Below are 21,014 nucleotides of genomic sequence, written 5' to 3'. Positions count from 1 at the left end.
CAGCAAAAGCCATGGTCCCCAAAGAACTTCCAAAGCATCAGAGGGATCTCATTGTTAAAAGGTATCAGTCAGGAGAAGGGTACAAAAAAGTTTCCAGGGCATTAGATATACCATGGAACACAGTGAAGACAGTCGTTATCAAGTGGAGAAAATATGGCGCAACAGTATCAATACCAAGAACTGGACGTTCCTTCCAAATTGATGAAAAGAGGAGAAGAAAACTGGTCTGGGAGGCTGCCAAGAGGCCTACAACAACATTAAACGAGCTGCAGGAATATCTGGCAAGTACTGGCTGTGTGGATTAGCTTGGCTAAAGTTTGCAAAAACACACCTGAAGTCTCCCAAAAACATGTGGAAAAATATGTTATGGTCTGATGAAACCAAAGTTGAACATTTTGGTCATAATGCCAAAAGATGTTTGGCACAAAAACACCACTGCCCATCACCAAAAGAACACCATACCCACAGTGAAGCATGGTGGTGGCAGGTTACATTAAAGGTGGAAAAAGTTCTGAAATAATTTATCTTTGTCTCATTTTTTTACATCATAGAAACCTGACATTTTCAAAGGGGTGTGTAGACTTTTTATATCCACTGTACACCTGTACATTCCTAAACACTTGGAGGGACATACAACCCTGAACACAGACACTTTGTGACCAGGGTTGTAAATCCATATGCAAATTTCTGCAAGTGCTGGCGTATACCTGAATGCAGTCATATCCTATAATCACATTCTATGGGCAGATATACACAGCAACCCTGTGCGACTGCTATAGAACAGGACACATTGCCTGCGGGTCTGGAATGCATGTGATTTTGTGAGTCTTCCCGACCCACACCAATGTTAACAAAGCTTAAAAGTGGGATTTCAGCCAAACCATTTTCTAGTATTAAATAAAGTAGGGATGGGTTGGAAAGACTGAAAGATTTTTATTGTTCTCTTAGAGACAAAACAGAAAGTTAGAGAAAATCATCCCAAAGTATGGGGAGAAATCTCACCATCACTTCTGGTGACAGCTGTAAAATGTTACATATTCCCTCACTTTTTTCCCATTAACACCAGTCATCAAGACAAACAAAGATAATTAATCTCCTCAATAAGCAAAGATACACACACCAATAAATACCCAAGGGAGGTTCTAAACTTTCCTCATTTGATCCAGAAAAAAAAACGTTTTGGCTGGAGTTTCACTTTAAGTAAAAGTATACCACTCTCCAAAACAATTTATTTTTGTGTGGACAATGAAAGTGAAGTAGTCATTATATCTCCTAAAGACTCCAGTGACAAGATTTGTCAAAGGCAGTTGTGTGTTTTGCTATTAAGAATTATTTCTACATCCTTTATTGTGAGAATTCACTGTGGGCACTTGACACCATCATTTGACTTTCTGATAGCTGCAGCCACTAGGTGGATTATCATTTTTAGTTGGTGTTAGCCTTTAGACAGATGGATGTGATGTATTATGATTAGGCCCTGTGCAGTGTAGTAAGGTGGAGATTGCTTGACGTCAACTGAATACTGAGCACCATACAGAGTCTAATCAATTGGTTCTAAATGATCTGTCCACAGTATGCATGGAGGTTAGCATCTATCACATCATATCCTATTTACACAAAATAAATATTTAGATCTAGCAGCCTGGTAATTCAGAAAGTAGCAAATTTGCGACCATTACAATGATTTCCAACAGGCAGTATAAATATCACTCCAATGCAGTTATGCAACACTCCAAAACTGACAAAACAGTTATCAGCGTACACAGTAAGAGCATGTCTTGCTGCGAACTGTACTTTATTACAAGTCGGTTCATACTCAGTAAACACACTGACTCACCTCAGTCAAACTGTACCACAACACTCATGCTTTGTAACCACAAAAATAAAAAATATGAATATAACCCAAGTGAGACTACCGTCAGGAGGAAGCCGAGGCCAAGGCTCATCCACCAGAAGTCTAAGTATGTCTGTTTAGTATATCCTTCTAAACCAATTTGATGTGATGACAATCGTCAGGACTCTTTCCTCCTCTGACTTGCACAGCAGTCGATGGAAGGTCTTCATTGGAGGAAAGGCATAAACCATCTAGAAATTAGTCCAAGGAATTACCAGAGCGTCATCTGTGAAGGCTAGAGAATCCCTGGGCTTAGCCACAAACTTGTCTGGTTTGTTGTTGAACCTGGAGGCCAGAATATCCACATCTGGTGTTTCCCACATTAGACAAAGATTCTGAAATATATTCTGGGGTGCAGAGACCATTCTCCCCAGTTTAGATGTTGATGGCTTAGGAAGTCCCCCTGACAACTGTCCACTCCTAGAACGTGCCTGTGCTTATTAGAGAATTAGAATTATGGGGCTAATGAGCTTCTGGGCCCCCCTTGATGATTTATGTAGGCCAGTGTTGTGGCATTGGTTTGACTGTATTCTTATTAGGTGACCTTTTAAAGGGAGGTGCCATGATGTAGAGATGATATGATGGTTCCAGAATATCGATGGGGAGTTTGATTTTTGATGGGTCTACAATTTTGTGGACCCACAAAATTGGCTTTACTGAGGGCAGATCAAGTCAGTCTAATCTGATTGAATTTTTTGACTATCACTAATGTTTTGGACCACAGTGGTGCTGTAGACATAGCTTATCTTGATTTCCACAAAGCATTTGATGTAGTTCCACCTAATGATCTAATAAAAACGTTTTACACAGTAGGCCTTAACCTTTGGGTGGTTTTTTGGATAAGCAGTTGGCTAAACAACAGATACCAGAGTGTAGTTGTAACTGTGGTTCGTTCGGAACAGAGGCCATTCAGTGGTGGAGTACCACAAGGTTCTGTACTAGGTCATATTCTACTTAATCTATTTGTAAGTGATATAATTAAAAGGTCAGGTGGATAAGGTATGTCTTTTTGCTGATGACACAAAAGGTGTGCAATAAGGTTGATATCTCTGGAGGTGTCTGTACGATGGAACATGATTTGGCATTGCTGGAAGATTGACCAACCTCAAAATAATGCACCTAGAGAAAAAGAATCCCTTGGTACAGTAAAGTATTGGGGGTACAGTGTTGGCCAGAGAGCTTTTGAGAAGGCTTGGTGGACCAAGGCTTGCAACAAAAGGACCCTGGTTATGAGGTCGACACCTAGGGAAAACAGATCCCTTTTTACCACGACAGTATACCACCACTTATCCCACGCTACCACTGTGCTATGTCCCTTTTTCCATCTGACCTTCCTCCAAACTACATATATGTTAAGAGTGGCTGCAAACAAATAGGAAGTGTTTCCACAATCTACAAGAACAGTGAATAAAATTACATTTTGTTGCACCTGCCTCTCTGTGTCAAATTATTTAATTAAACAATTATATATATTTATATAAATATATATACATATACACACAAATCAATGTATACCGTGCTCAATTTAGTGACTAAATTGCTTCAATACAATAAATAAACTTTACAATGTCCCAATATTAGATGAATTATCTACAATGATCTATATGGGATTGTATCCACTGTTTTAACCATCAGATTAAGTAAGGCACTGTTGTGTGTGTGTGTGTGTATGTATATATATATATATATATATATATATATGTAGCACATACGTTATATGGGTCTCTTAATATATATAGTACCCTCCAACAGAAGTATTAACATGAGATTGTAAGGTTTTAATTATTCACTAGATGGAGGATACGTGGCCCATGGGAGTTTTATGGGGTTGCATTAATTAACTTAACCACTGGATGGAGTAAGGCGGTTGTGTGTGTGTGTATATATATATATATAATTATATTGTACTCTCTGTAGTTCCTTAGTTGTTTTAAAGAGTTTTAATTGTATGTATGTAATTAGGATTTTAGAAAGGAAGTATAGATATGAGTTAAATTGAAGTACCTAAATACATTATTAATGGCTGGTTTACACAAAAACATGGTCTTCATAAATATGGCAGTCACCAGTATAAAACAAATGAGTGCGCACCTGGCCCGTACCCTTGCAGAAGTCACGTGACCATGGCGACAAGCGTTGGGCGGAGCCAGGTGACAAGTCCAAAACCCGGAAGTGACACAGGAGCCACGGCCCCGCAGACTCATTTTACAGCATTATTGTTTTATGTATATGTAAGTGCATTACTTATTTATTAAAGCTTGGTTTTTAATATGCTACATGATGGAGACATCCTTCTTTGTATGAGCTTGATTGCAGACCGGGGGACAATTTCTTAATGGGCCATAAACCCAGAAATTTGAGTTCAACTTTTGGCACATGCAGCATTGGCTGAAATGGGAACTTCGTGGAGGAAAGCCTGTGATCTTCCCCAGGGTGGGAAAAAGTGATTTTAGACCTGATTCATCCAGATCTCATCTAATGGTGATCGCATATGTGAACAATGGTGGGACACACTATATATGTCAAGTTTGAAGCACGGATGGTGATACTGGTTGGAATACTACAGGATGAAAACAGCAATGTATTCACTGAATTGAGCACGGTATGTATTGATTTGTCTGTAGATAGATAGATAGAGATAGATATTATTTAATTAAATAATTGGACACAGAGAGGCAGGCGCAACAAAATTTAATTTTATTCACTGTTCTTGTAGATCCCTTTTTACGAGTAGAGGTAAAAGTCGTAAGAGTGGGACTTAAGATATTTCTTATGGGGTAGGATTACCTTTCCCCCAGTTACATCCTTGATTGACTTGTCAAGGGATTCCCCAAAGAGGCATTCAAAATCAAATAGTGAAAAGCATACCTTATGGTGCTGCTCCAAGCTATGGATGGAAAGAAAAGGATCTTCCCACCAGCAAGTGAGAAGAGGGGAGCATGAGTCTGAGTGATTCCAGTGTCAGTTAATACACGTGAAGGGATGGACGCTGCTTCAACAGACCCCAGTCCAATGTTGAGGAATGGCCTCAGCCGCGGTTCTGGCCACGCCCTCATGGCCAGAATGGTGGCTGAGACCATTCAAAATCAAATATCATGCATACAAGGCATATATTACAAGCATGTTCAGAAAACCAAGCTTTTTAGTCAAAAAATTCTGCCAGGTATGCACGGAGAAAACAGATTCTTGAGACGTGATGAATTACATTCTCAAGAGCATCAACAAGCATCAGCTGTAATTATTCTAAGATAGCAGGGTCTTCAAAGACAAGTTCCTGGTCTGTGTTAATGAGTATCAACCAGTTAACAATAGTCTGGCCAATTAACATGATGGCAAATGCAGGCTGCAGGGCTGGACCTGCAAAAGCAAATAAGGCCTTTAAAAGAGATTCAAAACACCTATCAACAGAGGGAACATCCTCAACAGGAACTGTAAGGTGTTTATTGAGAACTGAAATGGATAAGATCCACTACTGCAATAGACTATTTTTTTGCAATATCCTTTTCCACAGCATGCATATCAGAAAGAGCCTAGGAGGAGTAAAAACCTTTTCAGGGTTGAGCAAACCCTCAAACTGCACAATAATTCTGTGTGTGTACAGGAATATCCATAGTGGTCTATTTTGTCTGCAGAGAATAAGGTGCCATTAGGCAAAGACTAATGCGCACCACATCAATTTCTGTGCCATAGCTTGTACCTTATAAGATACAGGGGAAAGAAAATCCTCAGCTGCTTCCATCACACAATGAATGTTCTGAATACTTTCCTCCATGTCTTCAAGTACAGAAATTCTCCTTTTGATTCCTGAACAAAGTCAGGGGGAAAGAGGACTTGCAGCACTTTGGGCCACTGGAAACAAGGTTCTAGAAGTGCTGAGAGCTTTTCTAAGACTTCAGACATAGTGGCAGAGAATTCCGCTTTTGTCAAACAGGCCACATGGTTTGTGCTTGAGAGGGAGCTAGAGTCAGATAAGGGGAGCATTGTCATTATAGGACATTAATCTGGGACAAGGGAACAGCTATCACATTGAGTGGCATTTTGTTTTTCCTTCAGGCCTTTATTAAATGCATGTTATTCTGGCCTCTGGTAACTGATCTAGAAACTTCAAGGCAGTTCATGTCAATAGGCAGCCAGACATTGACAGAAGTTTCAAGTGAAAAAAAAAAAGGTCCATAACTCAAGGATACAATCAAAAGACTAGAGCCTCCCGGAGTGAGCAGGGTTATATGGGTACACTCTAGGGGGGGTCCTAGCAAAACTTGGTCTATGAATACAAGTCCTCTACTATATGATTAGGATAGGGTATTTTTATCCATAGTCAATGAATGGTCTATGTGCCCCATAAAGGTTACAGATTTCCTTCTGGAGTCTGCTATATTGTATTTGATAAAATGACACAGCATGAAAAATAGATCATAAATGAAATGGTAATGATAAAGAAAAGTATTAACTGGACACATCTGCTTATAAAGAAACAAATGTAAGTATAATACAATGAATTATAACGCATAGTATAGCATAAATCTAAAATGTGTTTGACAGTAATTGTGCAATTAAAACATGAAAAAGAAAACCATCATGTCAGAAAATCAGACTGCAACTTATATCAACTAAACAGGTGTCTGTGGGTTGAGCAATAATATTGTGTTCATTCCTCCATCTCTGATATTGTCTGCTCTGTGGTTTCCTCTCTGATATTTTGCCTATTTTAAGATAGTATGAGTGGTTATGCTTCTTTTAAGTATGTATGAACCCTGAGCACAATATTAAAAAAAAAAAAAACACGACTACAAGGACCCCAGTGCATTATTTTAGAATGAATTCCACTTTGTAAAATACTGCTCTTCCAACAAGCTCATGTGCTGTTTCGAGCATATAGAAAGAGTACTCCATGGCCTGTGTGTCACTCTGTTATAAGACAACAGGCCAGGAAACAGCAAAGTGATACTGCTCTGAGCACCACAGAAATTGTAACACTGCATTATACGATTAGATAATGTGAATAGATAGAATAATAATGTGCATTTCTGTGCAACCAGTACCAAGTTGTAGCAAGAATCCCAAGGATTATCATATATCTAGCTGGCCATTGTTTTTAACAAGACATCTGCCAATGTTAATGTGTTTGTTAACTCATATTTTAGGCCTGTCTGCATAATGATGTGAATGTAAATTTCTGCTTAAAAAAAGAAAAACATTTTACTGCTCTTTGTACACTTTTGAATTTCTTCTGGCTACACTTGTGACCTTTCAGTTGAGTTCCAAATTACAATTTCCTTTCAGCGTACTGACGCAACATGGCAAAAACAAGCAGGCTTTTCCTATGGCATTGATCAGTGTCTACAGTACAGTAATTTATAGCAACCAACCAAAATCCAAATTATGCCAATGTGATCTGAGTAAATGGTAGCCATGGATAGGTCACTACGCATATTATCACTGCATAAACATGTCAGATATTAGTTGGTTAGTATTGTTATCCAGAGAAATAGAAGGAAAATGATTCACTATGGAAGCACAGTAAATAATTTTAGGTAATTGTTTTGTAGCTGTATAATGGAGCTGATAGAGGGGAGATAGTAAATATCTACAGGGCGTCTGACTACACTTAAGGTGTGATTCTTATCATTATCACTTGTGTACAAAATCTTGTTAGCACTCATAGGGGATCATTATGGAACCTACTTTTACATCTGGTGTGTTAATTGTTGTTATTTCAATATTTTGACAATTATTAAAAACACTCAAAACCGTTACTCTGCTACATTTATTAAAAGTATAATAGGTAATTCTACAGATGTGTAGAGGAGGGAAGAGAATTACCAGTCAGTAAATAAAAGGGCATGAAACGGAAAGAGCTTGCAAACTTTGCAAGAGAATAACAATATTCACTGCATATTGAATAGATCTTATCATAGCCATCCACGCCTTTATGGTTACCTCACTTTATATTTATATTCTTATAGCAATTATATTTATCTCTGGTGGATAACTGGGCAGCCCCTAAAAGACCTCCATATCTAGCCACTGTTTTGGTGAGGGGTAAGAGCTTATTCTATTATATAGTCTGTATCCATGGTAATTGGCCCCCTGGTTCAGCATTACCTATGTTTTTTTTGTATTTGAATCTTCTTTGGATTTTAGTGTATTGTATGTATAATTGCTGTAGAGTTTTCCTACCAAAAGGGGGCCTGGCAGCAATAATACCCCCCCCCTTTTGAGGGTTTTGCTGCTCACCTTTTATTGGCTTAACAGTGAGGGGAGGGATTTGGAGCACCCATGTGATTCCCACTACACACATATAGATGGACACGAGCAATTGTCGGCTCCAGCTCTGAGGAAGGGGACACGTCCCCAAAATGCATCAGGTGCCGACATCACCAACAGTTGGGAATTGACCACCGGTTGTTGTATACATGCACTATTTCGTCTGCCATTTGTGAGTATGAAATTGGCTTTTACATTTCTCTCAATAAATCTTGGATAATGTGCTAGGTGTTTGTGCCCCTTGTGTACTTTTTTCAGTTTACCTCACTTTATATCCAGTCATATGGCCTCTCACATATTTTCAATCTTATGGCAATACAAATCACTATAAACCACATTAACCAATTAGAATGATTTTAAAAAAGAAACAAGTTGGTATGCCTTTACTACTCCTAATAAATTGGACTGTCTTACAACTTTGTTGCCTAATGAATCATTTTCACTTTATTTATCATATTTAAAGCATTACTAAATCCAGCAGAGCATTGGATAAAGCTTGTAGGAGGAGTTTTCATTCTCCCCTGATTGTCCGATGAGGCTGCAGGATCCTGACCCTCTGTCTGGACAGTGCTGATTGGCCCTGTGCTGATCACATATTCTCTCCCAAGAAAAAAAAAGCTCTATAGCAATACACACCAACTGAGCTGGTTAACGTGCCCCCTCGGATTTGTTCTATCAGAAGATGGATTTTTGACAGTTGTAGGAAGGTAAGGATCAGAGAAGAGGAAGGCAGAGAATCCTCCTAAGGGAGGATTACCCCTTAGGCTCCAAAGTGAGTATAACAAGCATTCTTTACTGCATATACAGATTGATTTTACTGTTGTGGGTTTAGTAACACTTTAGTGCCTTTTGATGACTTGATACCTATTGGTATTTAATGCCTTTTGATAACTTTAATCTTGTGTAATGAGGATCCTCCTCAGGAATCACCAGGCTGTAAAGGAAGGATGAGAATAACAGTCCTGGAACATGCTTCTTAAACAAATTAGCATTGGTAGCTGCCATATTTCTATCCTGATGAGTTATGTTTTTGACCCTTTGTGAATAGTACTCTTTTTAAGTATGTGTGAACTTATTGTATTTAATAAGACAAAGAGTATAGTGCAGGAACACATACAGGCATTTACTGATCTGATTACTGGATCTGACTGCACTTTACAGTGAGTGTGTGCTTTGTACATACAGGCCAATGCAATAAGACCCTTTCACAAGGTCAGTCTGTCTGTTTTTCAGGTGGACCTGATCAGAAGGTCCATTCATTCCTATGGACTGGCAGGTGTTAACAGACTTGTGTCTATTTACACCTGTCTACCTCTGGGTCCAGATCGGAGGGAAGTCAGGTGTAAACAGACAGTGGACTCCATTTACTCCCTGCCACCCATAGAGCAAAGGGCTCTGTCCTTATCCACTCTGAAGAAATGAGTGGACACAGATGTGTCATCTGCCTGTTCTGATCTGGTCAGCGGGGGATCTGTGAGCTGATGCCCTGTTGACTGAAACAGAATCTGCCCTGTGTGACAGGGGCCTAAGTTGACTTTAATTCCCCCCTCCCCAGCTGCATCTTTACCTTTTTACCTTACTGCTGCTCTATTCAGCTAAGATAGTAAGCAAAGTAAAGCCTGAGTAAACTCCAAGTCACTCCAGTTGCTGCTTACACATGGTTAAGGACTATCCCTGCTACCATGTGACAGAACTAGGCCAATCACCTAGCACCAGCACTGTTATATGATGTGTCACATGCTCCTCCATACCTGGAAGTACTTAGTAATTTTATTTGTTCCCACTGGTTGAAAGGAGCAGCAGGAAATAAAGGAAAGGTGTGTATGTCCTGCTGGAACATGACAGCAAATCCCTGAACATGAAAATCACAGGTTTGCTTAACAGATCATCCTAATTATCTTTAAGTCTGTTAAATCTTTTTTTTTGTACCACAAGTAGCACTCGTAATGATCAGCAGCACTTATTATTGTTCCCCAGTGAAACCGTATATGACCTAATTCACAGCAATGACCAAACAGACTGGAATCTGCCTAAGCATGGTTAATCCAATGCAAGACAAAACAGACTAGGATATAACAATTTAAATCTATACATCTATTAAAATACAGTTGATATGATTCTAACATTTTACATACTTGTGGCATATTTTCCCTACACACACACAATTATACACACAGTATCTACAGTTTGGTCAATGTTTATATAATCTGTTGGTCAGTGCAATTTATGCTGGTTGCTAAATTATTGAGACTACCGCAAGATCATTCTCTATCTCTTTCAGCATTGCCATGCCTGGTTTGGTCTTTATATCTGATTTTGCCAGTGTTAGACCAAGCCAGTCAAGGGGGGCTAAGGTGGCAGAAATTAAAAATCTGGCTCTGGTACAATATTGTTTGGCAGAATTCTCATCTGACAGTGGGCAGGCATGGCATAACAAAGCTACTGAATGATACTAGCCTTAGAGAAGAAAAACAGAGGCCAGGAATTCTATGGATCAGTAGTACTAACAATCACAACATTCACATGTGCAATATGTAGATTCCTAGCTTTGACATTGGCATCAGGCAAGGAAGATGTGCTTTAAAGCAAGATCTATGACTGCCAAGGGAATCATGTTTTCGGCCTCCCACTGTGCTTCTTGGGAAAGGGGAGCAGAAAATACTCCAGAAAAATAATTCCATATGTACATTCTTTAAACAAAACCAAGCTGTTATGCTATGGCCTGTCCTTAGATGCACTCATCTCACCCTATGATCGCGTATGAAACATAAATAATGAACGCACGCTGGAGACAGAGGTATTCTCGCATGCCAGCAGCAATATAACAAACCTCAGTACAGTCCAAAGCTGAGCTCGACATCAAATAAAGTGACCACATATTGCTTCAACAAGATGGACACAGATCACTTCTGTCTCTTCCAAGATATAGATTACTAAGCCTTTTTTAAACCTCATAAAAGTGAAACTACACTGAAGTACGAAAAGGTTTAGGAACATGTACAAGGAAATAAAAGGTCTTAGCACATGAATTTTACTTGGCAGCTGCTAGGAAAAGCAAGCAGTTAAGGTAGCACAGTCAAAACATTATAATCCGCCACATTCTAAATTTAGCTAGTTTCCTTTTTTTAATATTCAGCAGAGTAATGTGAAATATAGCCAAATAAAAGACCATAGAATAATTCACAGTGTCAGACACCTATCTCATATGCAATTAATCTGATGTAGCTTGTATTGATTTGCAGCAGTAAACTTCAATCTATTGGAGGTAGGATGCTACGGGATAAAAGACGCATGAACTTCTTGAGCACAATTCTAAGTGACTGCAATAATGGTTGTGAGCTCAACCCTCAATCAAACAGTTTGCCCAAAGAGATCTTAGAATGACAGGATCTCCAGCCTGGTGAAAAAGTTTTACATCCAACAATACTAAATTACATTGATTCTTGTTATTAGCAGTGATTTTTGAAAAATCAACTGCTACCAGGTCCAAAGTCCCAGTGGCCCAGATATGAGTCTTTTGATTCAAGGATACGTGTTTCTTCCTGTATTTACATGATCTAAATATTGTCATTTCATGGGGGTTTTTTTGGCTTGAAGACATTATTACTGCTGTTTTGGGACACTCCAATGAGTTAATGTGTTGCATAGGCTCAAAAAAAATTTAGCTTTGTTAAATTGTAAAAATCAGACTTTGCATCTTATAATGTTTTCTACACCTAGATAAATTCTGCACTTAGCTCTCACACTGGTACTAGGATAGAAGTGGCAACCATATATACAAAATCATCTATACACATCAATCCTGTTGAGATGTCACATCACATGTATAAAACATGGTTAGCAACACAATCAAAAGTAGATTTTGTAGCTTAAATGCCCCAGAAAACTAGAATTGTCTTAAATAAGGGGAAGACCACAGAAGTAGTACACTGCATAATAAGAGTCATGAAAAATGAAACAAAAATGAAACAAAATGAATAACAGCTTAAATGTTAATATCTATAATTAAATTACCATCTTAGCAAGTAATGTATCTGTGACTGTCACCAACACTTCTTTACAGAGCACTTTCTTAGCCAATGACAGTGGGTGTGGTGAAGTTACATGCTTTATGTCACCGGTTAAGCATGCTTATGTCATCTGTAGAATGTGTGAGAAGCCCCAAGGGGAATTGGGAAATTAGTGTTTTTCGTTTAATAAATGCATATTATGGCACTTGGGTTTCATTTAGTTATAATATTTTATTGGGGTCTGTATAACATTACACTTTTTAATTCCAAGTCAGGATTTTTAACTGGTAAGACAAAATGTATGTGCCATGATGTAAATGTTATTATTATTAAAAGCATGTGATTGACCAGTGCAGTGACCTCTTCTCAATGTCAAGGCAGGAGACAACTATGCAAAGCGTAAAGTAACATAGAAATTGTGCAAAATACTTGCCATCTGCTACTGAGCTCTAAAATGTTGGAGTTTGTTGGAGGTTGTATATTTTATTTCATTTTGTTAAGTTGTCCTAGGCATTACAATACATACTTGGAGGCCAACTAGCTCTTCTGCCAAAATGGTCCTTGAAATGTGCGTGAGTGCTGACATTTGCTAGGGACACTTTATTGTGGCAAGGAATAAAGTGACACACACAATCTTCATAAAGTACACAATAATAGTTTGGCAAGTGTAGTGTTTTTAGTGAATACTGTATTTGCTGGCGTATAAGGCGACTGGGTGTATAAGATGACCCCTAATTTTCCAGTTAAAACATAGGTTTTGGACTATACTCGCTGTATAAGACTACCCCCTTCCAAGGCAACACCATTTAAAAACATCAGATTTGAATAAGCATCAGATTTGATTAAATATACACCCACTAATCTGTCAGCCCATAGGATGTGCGGTAATACTGTATGTACGGTAGGTTTGGCTACATACAGTATACCGCGCCGAAGCTACCGTACATACAGTATTACCGCACATCCAGCGGGCTGACAGATTAGGGACTTTCATTTTGAGCCAGCTTGGCCCAAACGAACAAAAGATTCACATTGTATACCCCACATATAAGATAACGCCCGATTTTTGGGGAATGTTTTTAAGTATAAAAAGTCGTCTTATACGCCGGAAAAAGGATATATGTATTTTGTATTGATGTCAAGGCAACAGAAATATACTTGGGTAAATTCACTAACATACATGCATGCTTCATTTTATGTGATCATTTTCTCATTCACAAACATAAATATTACATAGGTGTTTGACTGGTATGTTTTTAACATTAAATGAATATTTAAATATAAACTATTTAAGGGACATTCTTCATTTTCAATATATGATTGTGGATTTAGTTTAAGTAACTCAGACCATTGGACTAATACTTACATCATGAACGGAGTCTAAAAGTTTCGTTAAATGGAAATATCGCTGCCAGCTCTGTCCAGCACTGTGTGGACTCTTCATTAATATTTTCCTCAGTTCTTTAATGTAATTCACTCTCATTTCTTCAAAAGCAGCTTGGCATTTAAGTCCATCTTTAGGAACTAGGATGAAAAAAAATACAAGAATGGATTTTTGAGCAAAGGAATTATGCACCTGATGATGTAATACGTATTCAGAACTGATATCATACCACAGCTAATGAAAATATGACCTTGCTATATAGTTATTACTGTAATATTAAATATCTTCTAATTCCAGATATGGAATGGTGCTGTATTATTGGTTATTATTTAGCAATACCGGGACAAACACAGTGAAGCTGCTAGTCATTTAAATTTAAAGTAAATGTAATTTCTAAGAACAGATACCACAAGATGCCTACTATTACCTGATCCTCATATATGGTTTCATTCTCTTGTTCAGAAAATTGGACAAAAATACCACTTTCAAAGCGATGGTATGATAATCTGATCATTAGTACACAGCTTTCGTCCAAAATTATTCAAAGGGACAAACACGAAAATGTTTTCATACAATACCAGATCGTATGTTTTTTGTTTAATCAGTACAGTATTCATCCGAAAAAAATCAGAAGAGCAAGATCAGGAATGCTCAGAAACGAAGAAATACAATACAAGGCAACACATTACATCCCTGCAGAAATTGTATTCTGTCATACAACTATTTTTTTAACTTTACAAACCTCTTCATTTTCGATGTGAGACTAAAATACAGACGATTATTTGTCCGATATACTCATTGTGTGTATCAGGCTTTAGTCTTGCCAACTACCATTCCTAGATCAAATAAGTGTCTCAGTGGCTCATAGGGGCATTCTTGATGGACAGGGCAATGACATTTGAAAGTTTAGAGAGGCCATGCTTTGCAGAGAGACAAACAGATGTATGCTTTCTGGATAGTAAAAGTAAAAACAGACATATTTGGCGTCTGCGCTTACACATGGCTTCTATACATGTAAAAGACTAACAGACTTGTTTTAAGACATGTTACGTGGTATGATATTCTAGTTATAAAAGCCTATGAACACAGACAGGTGCATAAATAAAGGATCCTGGTAAGCCATGGATACTGGCAGTTGATTTTTTTTCACCCTTTGAGGCATAGAAACTTGCATAACGACAACATTAATTGTTTAATAAGAGTGCAATCTTTCTGAGTTCACACTACATACACTATTTTGCCAAAAGTATTGAGACACCCCTTTAAATCATTGGATTCAGGTGTTCCAATCACCTGCATGACCACAGGTGTAAAAAATCAAGCATATAGGCATGCAGACTGCTTCTACAAACATTTGTGAAAGAATGAGATGCTCTCAGGAGCTCAGTGAATTCAAGTGTGGTACCGTGATAGTTTGTCACCGCGATGCGGTCAAAGAACCCTGCAGGGACCTACCTGTGAAAAGGGGGGTCTCGGCGGAGGAGCGGGAGCTCAAGAGCGAAGGTTGCAAGGTGAGCCACATGGAGAAGAGAACAGAGCATCGGGTGTCCTCTGCAGTGGGACAGTGGTGGCTACTGTCCGGAGCAGAGGGTTGACTGGAGGAAGCGGAGGCGGCCACGTGACATCCTGCAGAGAAGCACTGGGAGAAGGAGAAGCCGGCCGGCGTTCCCAGGCAAAGGGAAACGCTGGTTCTCCCCCTGACTACACGGGGCCTGTACCACCAGGGACTGGAGCCAGTGGGGTGAATCTCCCCCGAAGGAAAAAAGAAAAGTAGCAGTATAAACGGAGGGGCTGTTTGCAGCTCGCAGCCCACAGAAGGAAGAGCCTGAAGCCACCTCACATAAAAAGAGAAGACGGCAGGAGGGTGAGTGAGGCAAGGCATAATATACTGCATGAAATGAACTGACATATAAGGTGAAAGTAAGGGGGGAGATCGCCCAGGGGTTCTAAAAGAAAAAGAGGACAAAGTGATACAGTACAGGTCCCCAGAAGAGATAGAACCTAACAGAGGGGAATTTAAAGTGAATATACAGGACAGTAAAATAATTAATCACCTCAAGAGCTTGGATTAGTGAACTAAATCTTTGACGGCATGAAAAATAAAGTGGCCAAAGGAGGTGGACCCAAGAGTTCCCAAACAGGTACAATAAACAAATATATGCCCTCACAGGGGAATCTGATCCCAGAAAGACAACAAGGACTAAGTGAAAGGAGTGTGTTGGAAATCAGTATGGAAGAAAGTCCTAGACTATCCCTGGAAATGGCTAATAGTAGTCCAAAAAGTGGCAATAATACAGAAAGATCTGGGGCAAATGATAGCAAGAGTGGAAGAAACAGAGGGAAAAGTGGAAGAACAGGCCCAAACTATTTTGAAACTAGAAAAGCGGACGATAGAAATGAGAAAAGAACTAAGAAAGTTGCTATATATGATAGAGGATCAAGAAAATAGGGATATGAGATGTAATCTAAGGATAATAGGAGTACCAGAGATTTCACAAGGTGAAGACCTAAGGGGAATAATATGTAAAATCCTGAATACTATAATGGACAGATTGGTATCAGAGACGCTTAAATTGGACAGTGTGTATAGAATAGGAAAGCTCCAACAAGAAGGGGGTAAAGAAAAATCAAGAGATATAATTGTGCGATTCCACAATCTTGGGGATAAAGAAGAGATATGGAAGAAAATAAAAGGAAGAGCATTGATTAAGTATAGAGAAATAAATATTCAGATTTTTTCAGACCTAGCGGTAGAGACACTAGCAAGAAGGAGATCTCTGAAACCATTATTACAGCAGATGAAGAAGCAAAATGTGCAATATAGTAGGGGCTTCCCGGCGTGTTTGATTGGATGGAAAAACAGACGGACAGCAAGACTAAGATTCCCTGAAGATATGAGAGACCTTTGTCAGAGACTTGAATTAGAGAAAATGGTGATACCTGGGTAGGAAGAGGAGGAAGGAGAGATAGGGGCTACGGGAAAAGAAAATTGGCAAGTAGTTGGAAGGAAGAATAGAGAATAGAGAGGGTTTTTTTTTCTCTTCCTCTCCTCTTCTTTATTTAGCCCCAGTCCTTCCATATAGAAGGATCATCGAAGACACATGAGATCTAGTGAGTGACAGCGCACGGAGGAGGATAGGTGACTGGTAAACCATCCGTGATCGAAGTACCACCTTAAACTTGAATCAAGGGTGGTATAGGGACCAAGAATGATTTGTAGGCAAAAAGGTAGTCTAAGGGATGGGGAGGGTGGGGGGAGGAGAGGGAAGGGGGAAGGGAGGGTGGGGGCGAGGATAAAGGGATAAGGGGGATACTCAGCAAAAAGAAAGGAGATAAAAGAATTAGGGAGAATCCTGGGGAAAGAAAGAATGGAAAATATATATAGTAATGGAGGAGGTTCATTTTATGACTTATAATGTTAAAGGGCTAAATAGTTGGGAGAAAAGATTTAAGATACTTAGAGAAATACAAAAAAGATTTATTGAGGTAGTGTTTATACAGGAAACTCATCTAATACAAGAAACAAATGTGAAATTAAATTCTAAGCACTACCCATTATGGTACTATGCAGACTCCCCAATTAAACGTGCTAAAGGGGTGGCAATTGGGTTTGCAAAAAATGTAAGGTTCTGTTTGAAAGATAAAATGGAGGATCTGGAGGGGAGATTTTTATTTTTAAAGGGGAAATTGCAAGAGGTAGAATGTACATTGGCAAATATATATTGCCCCAATAAAAAATCAGAGGCCTATCTAAAGAACATACTGAAGAAGCTATTAGATTTTAAAAAAGGTAAACTAATTGTGGCAGGATATTTTAACTGTTGCATGGAACCACAGCTTGACTCGACGTCTCATGTGTTGAGAGAGGGTAACAAACATTTGAAAGAATTAAGGAAAACGATACAATATTGTCAGTCAGTTGATAGTTGGAGAATTAAAAATCTAAGGGACATAGATTATACATTTTATTCTCACGCACATGAGACATATTCAAGATTGGATTATATATTGCTAGATCATAGACTTATAGGGGTTTATTTACTAAAGCTGGAGAGTGCAAAATCAGACTCACTTCTGCATAGAAACCAATCAGCTTCCAGGTTTCATTGCCAAAGCTTCATTGAACAAGCTGAGGTTGGAAGCTGATTGGTTTCTATGCAGAAGGGAGTCTGATTTTGGACGAAAGCAAGGATAGAAACTACAACGCTATCCGATCATGCACCTGTCACAATAAGGTTAAAATGGGGAAGAGAACAAAAAAAGGTAAATACGTGGAGAGTAAATGAGGCACTTCTTCAGGATCCGGAGACGGAACAGATAATTAAAAGAGAAATAGAATTATATTTCGAAAGAAATAAGACTGAGGAGGTGTCGGTGGCGACTGTATGGGAAGCCCACAAGGCATATATTAGAGGAATCTTAATAGCGATTGGGGTAAAAAAGAAAAAGGAAAGGAAAGAGAGAATTAATACACTTAATAGAGAATTATTTAAATTAGAACGGGTGCATAAAAAGAATATAACAAAAAAGAATAAGCAGAAGGTATTGGAAAAACGAGAAGAACTAAACAAATTAATGAAGGAAGAAAAAAGGAGAGTGTTTAATAAGATAAGTAGTGAAAGATACCGGTGGGGAGATAGGCCAGGAAAATTCCTAATGAGAACTCAAAGAAAAAAGAAAGGTAGGAATTATACAGAGAAAATAAGAGATAATAAAGGAGAACTAAAATATTCTACCAAAAATATCACAAAAGTGTTTAAAGAATATTATAGTAGATTATATAATATCAATCCCCAAAAGTCCATAAGAGATGAGGAAGAAAGAAGTAAAAAAAAGCAGATATACCAGAAGAGGCGGGGTTACTGAAATTGAGAGAGGAGCGGTTAATATCCCCAGAGAGAGCAATAACAGAAGAAATCTATAGTGCACTGAAGAGTAGTATGGCAGGGAAAAGTCCAGGACCAGATAGGTATACTGTGAGATACTATAAGAAATGTAAAGACCAACTGATACCTAAATTAACTACATACATGAACGCATTGGGAGGGGAGATGGAAATGAGGGAGGGATCCCTCCAGGCCCATATCACAATAATACCAAAAGAAGGGAAAGATAGCACACAGTGTTCTAGTTATAGGCCGATATCCCTATTAAACATAGATACTAAATTATATGCAAAAGTGCTGGCAAGTAGGTTGAAGTAGCTAATGCCAGAGTGGATCCATATGGATCAAGTGGGGTTTGTCCCCGGGAGAGAGGGTAGGGATAATGGATTAAGATCAATAATGCTCATACAAAAAAGTAAAAGAGAAAAATTCCCTGCATTGTTACTGTCTGTAGACGCTGAAAAAGCATTTGATAGAGTAGACTGGGGGTATATGTTGGATACACTGAAAGTCCTGGGGGTGGGCCCTAGAATGAGAATATGGATAGGGAAATTGTACAGTCAACCATCAGCTGCAATAAAGGTTAACAGGGAAATAGAGAGTTTTAAGATGCATAATGGGACACGTCAGGGATGCCCTTTGTCTCTGCTGCTGTTTGTCCTGTCCTTAGAATGCATTTTAGAGAAAATAAGGAAAAACACAGATATTAAGGGAATTAGGATTGGTGAGACAGAGCATAAAGTTGCAGCGTATGCCGACAACGTTCTTCTATGTAGGTAACCCAAGGATAACATTACCCAATTTAATGAAAACATTGAAGGAATATGGGGAGTGGTCTAACTTGAAAATTAACCCAACTAAAACAGAAATCTTGAATATAAATCTTCCAAGAAGACAGAGAGAGGCTTTGCAAAGGGAATTTTCTTTCTCTTAGAAGGAAAAAGAATTAAAATATTTAGGAATAAAATTGGCTGTCTCCTTGAAGAATCTATACAAAGTAAATTATATTCCATTATTAAACGAAATTAAAGATGAAATGAGAAAATTTGGGATAGGTGGTATATCGTGGATAGGACAAATAAATTTCATTAAAATGGTAATCATCCCAAAAATTTTATATAAATTCCAGATGATCCCAATAAAGCTGCCAAGACTCTATTTTAGGATAATGAAAAAAATTATGCTAAAGTTCATATGGAGAAATAAAAAACCTAGAATAAGTTATGAAGTTCTAACTAGAGACAAAGAAAACGGGGGTTTAGGTGTACCTGATTTTTATAAGATATTATAATGCAGTATTGATAGCACAAATTTTTGATTGGACACATAACTCACAGGGGAAAAGTTGGATAAATATAGAAAACACTTTAAGTAAAACACAGTTGTTTAGTATAATATGGTTGCCACTTCACTTTCGTGGACTGATAGAAAGTACAAGTGTATTAACAAGAATTGTTTTGAGAGCTTGGGACACAATGCACGGACAGATGGGATGGGAATTTAACTCTATGTTAATGCCTATTGTAAACACAGTTTTTCCACCTGGGAATGAAAAGATTGCAGGGAGATGGATAAGCAAGGGAGATGCCCAATTAAGAGACCTAATGAAAGGCGAGGAAATCTGCCTCTTAGTAGAATTGAAGAAGAAGAGGGAGTTGTTTATTAAAGTAGATGAGTGGAGGTATCTACAAATAAAACATTTCATAGAAAAACTCCCTAGGCCCCTAAGGAAGAAAGAACAATGGAACCCAATTGAAAATTTGTTTAGTACACGGGGAGATGGGAAACATGGAACTTCAAAGATATATAAAATTCTTACAAAGTTAACAACAAGAACGGTACCGGCATATATGGAGAGATGGGAGAGAGAATTAGGAATAAAAATAAAGGAGGATAAACAAAAAAAGAAAGGTAATGTGAGTATGAAAGAGGAAAAGATTTGTAAAGGTGTTTATATGAAGCTGTGAGATTTACTCCTAAGTATTTTATATCTCTATCTTTCCATTTAAAGGGAAATTCCTTTTGTATTTTTTCTTTTTCATTTTTTGAAATATTTATATTTAGAATCTCCGTTTTTGTTGGATTTATCTTTAAATTTGACAATTCTCCATACTCCTTCAATAGCTTCATTAGGTTTGGCAGTGTCATCCTGGGGTTTCTCACGTAGAACAGCAAGTCGTCAGCAAAAGCGGCGACTTTATGTTCCGTGTCCCCTATCTGAATTCCCTTTATATCTCTATTTAGCCGTATTGTTGACAGAAGTGGTTCCAGTAATACAACATACAACAATGGGGACAGTGGACATCCCTGTCTTGTACCGTTTGACATCTCAATGGGTTCTGACCTCTCCCCGTTCACCACAACAACTGCAGAGGGGTATCTATACAACTTTCCTATCCACTCTCTCATCTTGGGCCCAATTCCCATGACTTCCAACGTATCCATCATGAATCTCCAATTCACTCTATCAAACGCTTTTTCAGCGTCTATAGAGAGTAGAATCACCGGTTCTTTTCCCTTTTTACTTTTTTGGATCAGCATCAATGATCGTAGCCCATTATCTCTACCCTCCC

The 21,014-nt window shown here is 38.4% G+C and overlaps 1 protein-coding gene across 2 annotated transcripts in view; it reads right to left on the bottom strand.

The window, feature by feature from the left end:
- NR3C2 (nuclear receptor subfamily 3 group C member 2) overlaps positions 1–21,014 on the bottom strand; it is a 514,840-nt gene that overhangs the window by 15,282 nt on the left and 478,544 nt on the right. For both annotated transcript variants that reach the window (XM_089670472.1, XM_089670473.1), the window contains exon 8: positions 13,538–13,695. In XM_089670472.1, the coding sequence (XP_089526598.1) occupies positions 13,538–13,695 (158 nt within the window). The remainder of the gene's footprint in view (positions 1–13,537; positions 13,696–21,014) is intronic.

This window comes from Staurois parvus, unplaced genomic scaffold (genome assembly GCF_062004578.1).
Source record: "Staurois parvus isolate SC_StPar_1 unplaced genomic scaffold, SC_StPar_1.0 ptg000090l, whole genome shotgun sequence".
NCBI lineage: Eukaryota > Metazoa > Chordata > Amphibia > Anura > Ranidae > Staurois > Staurois parvus.
Note: the sequence above shows the minus strand (reverse complement) of the source record. Positions and strands in the feature narration are given on the sequence as shown.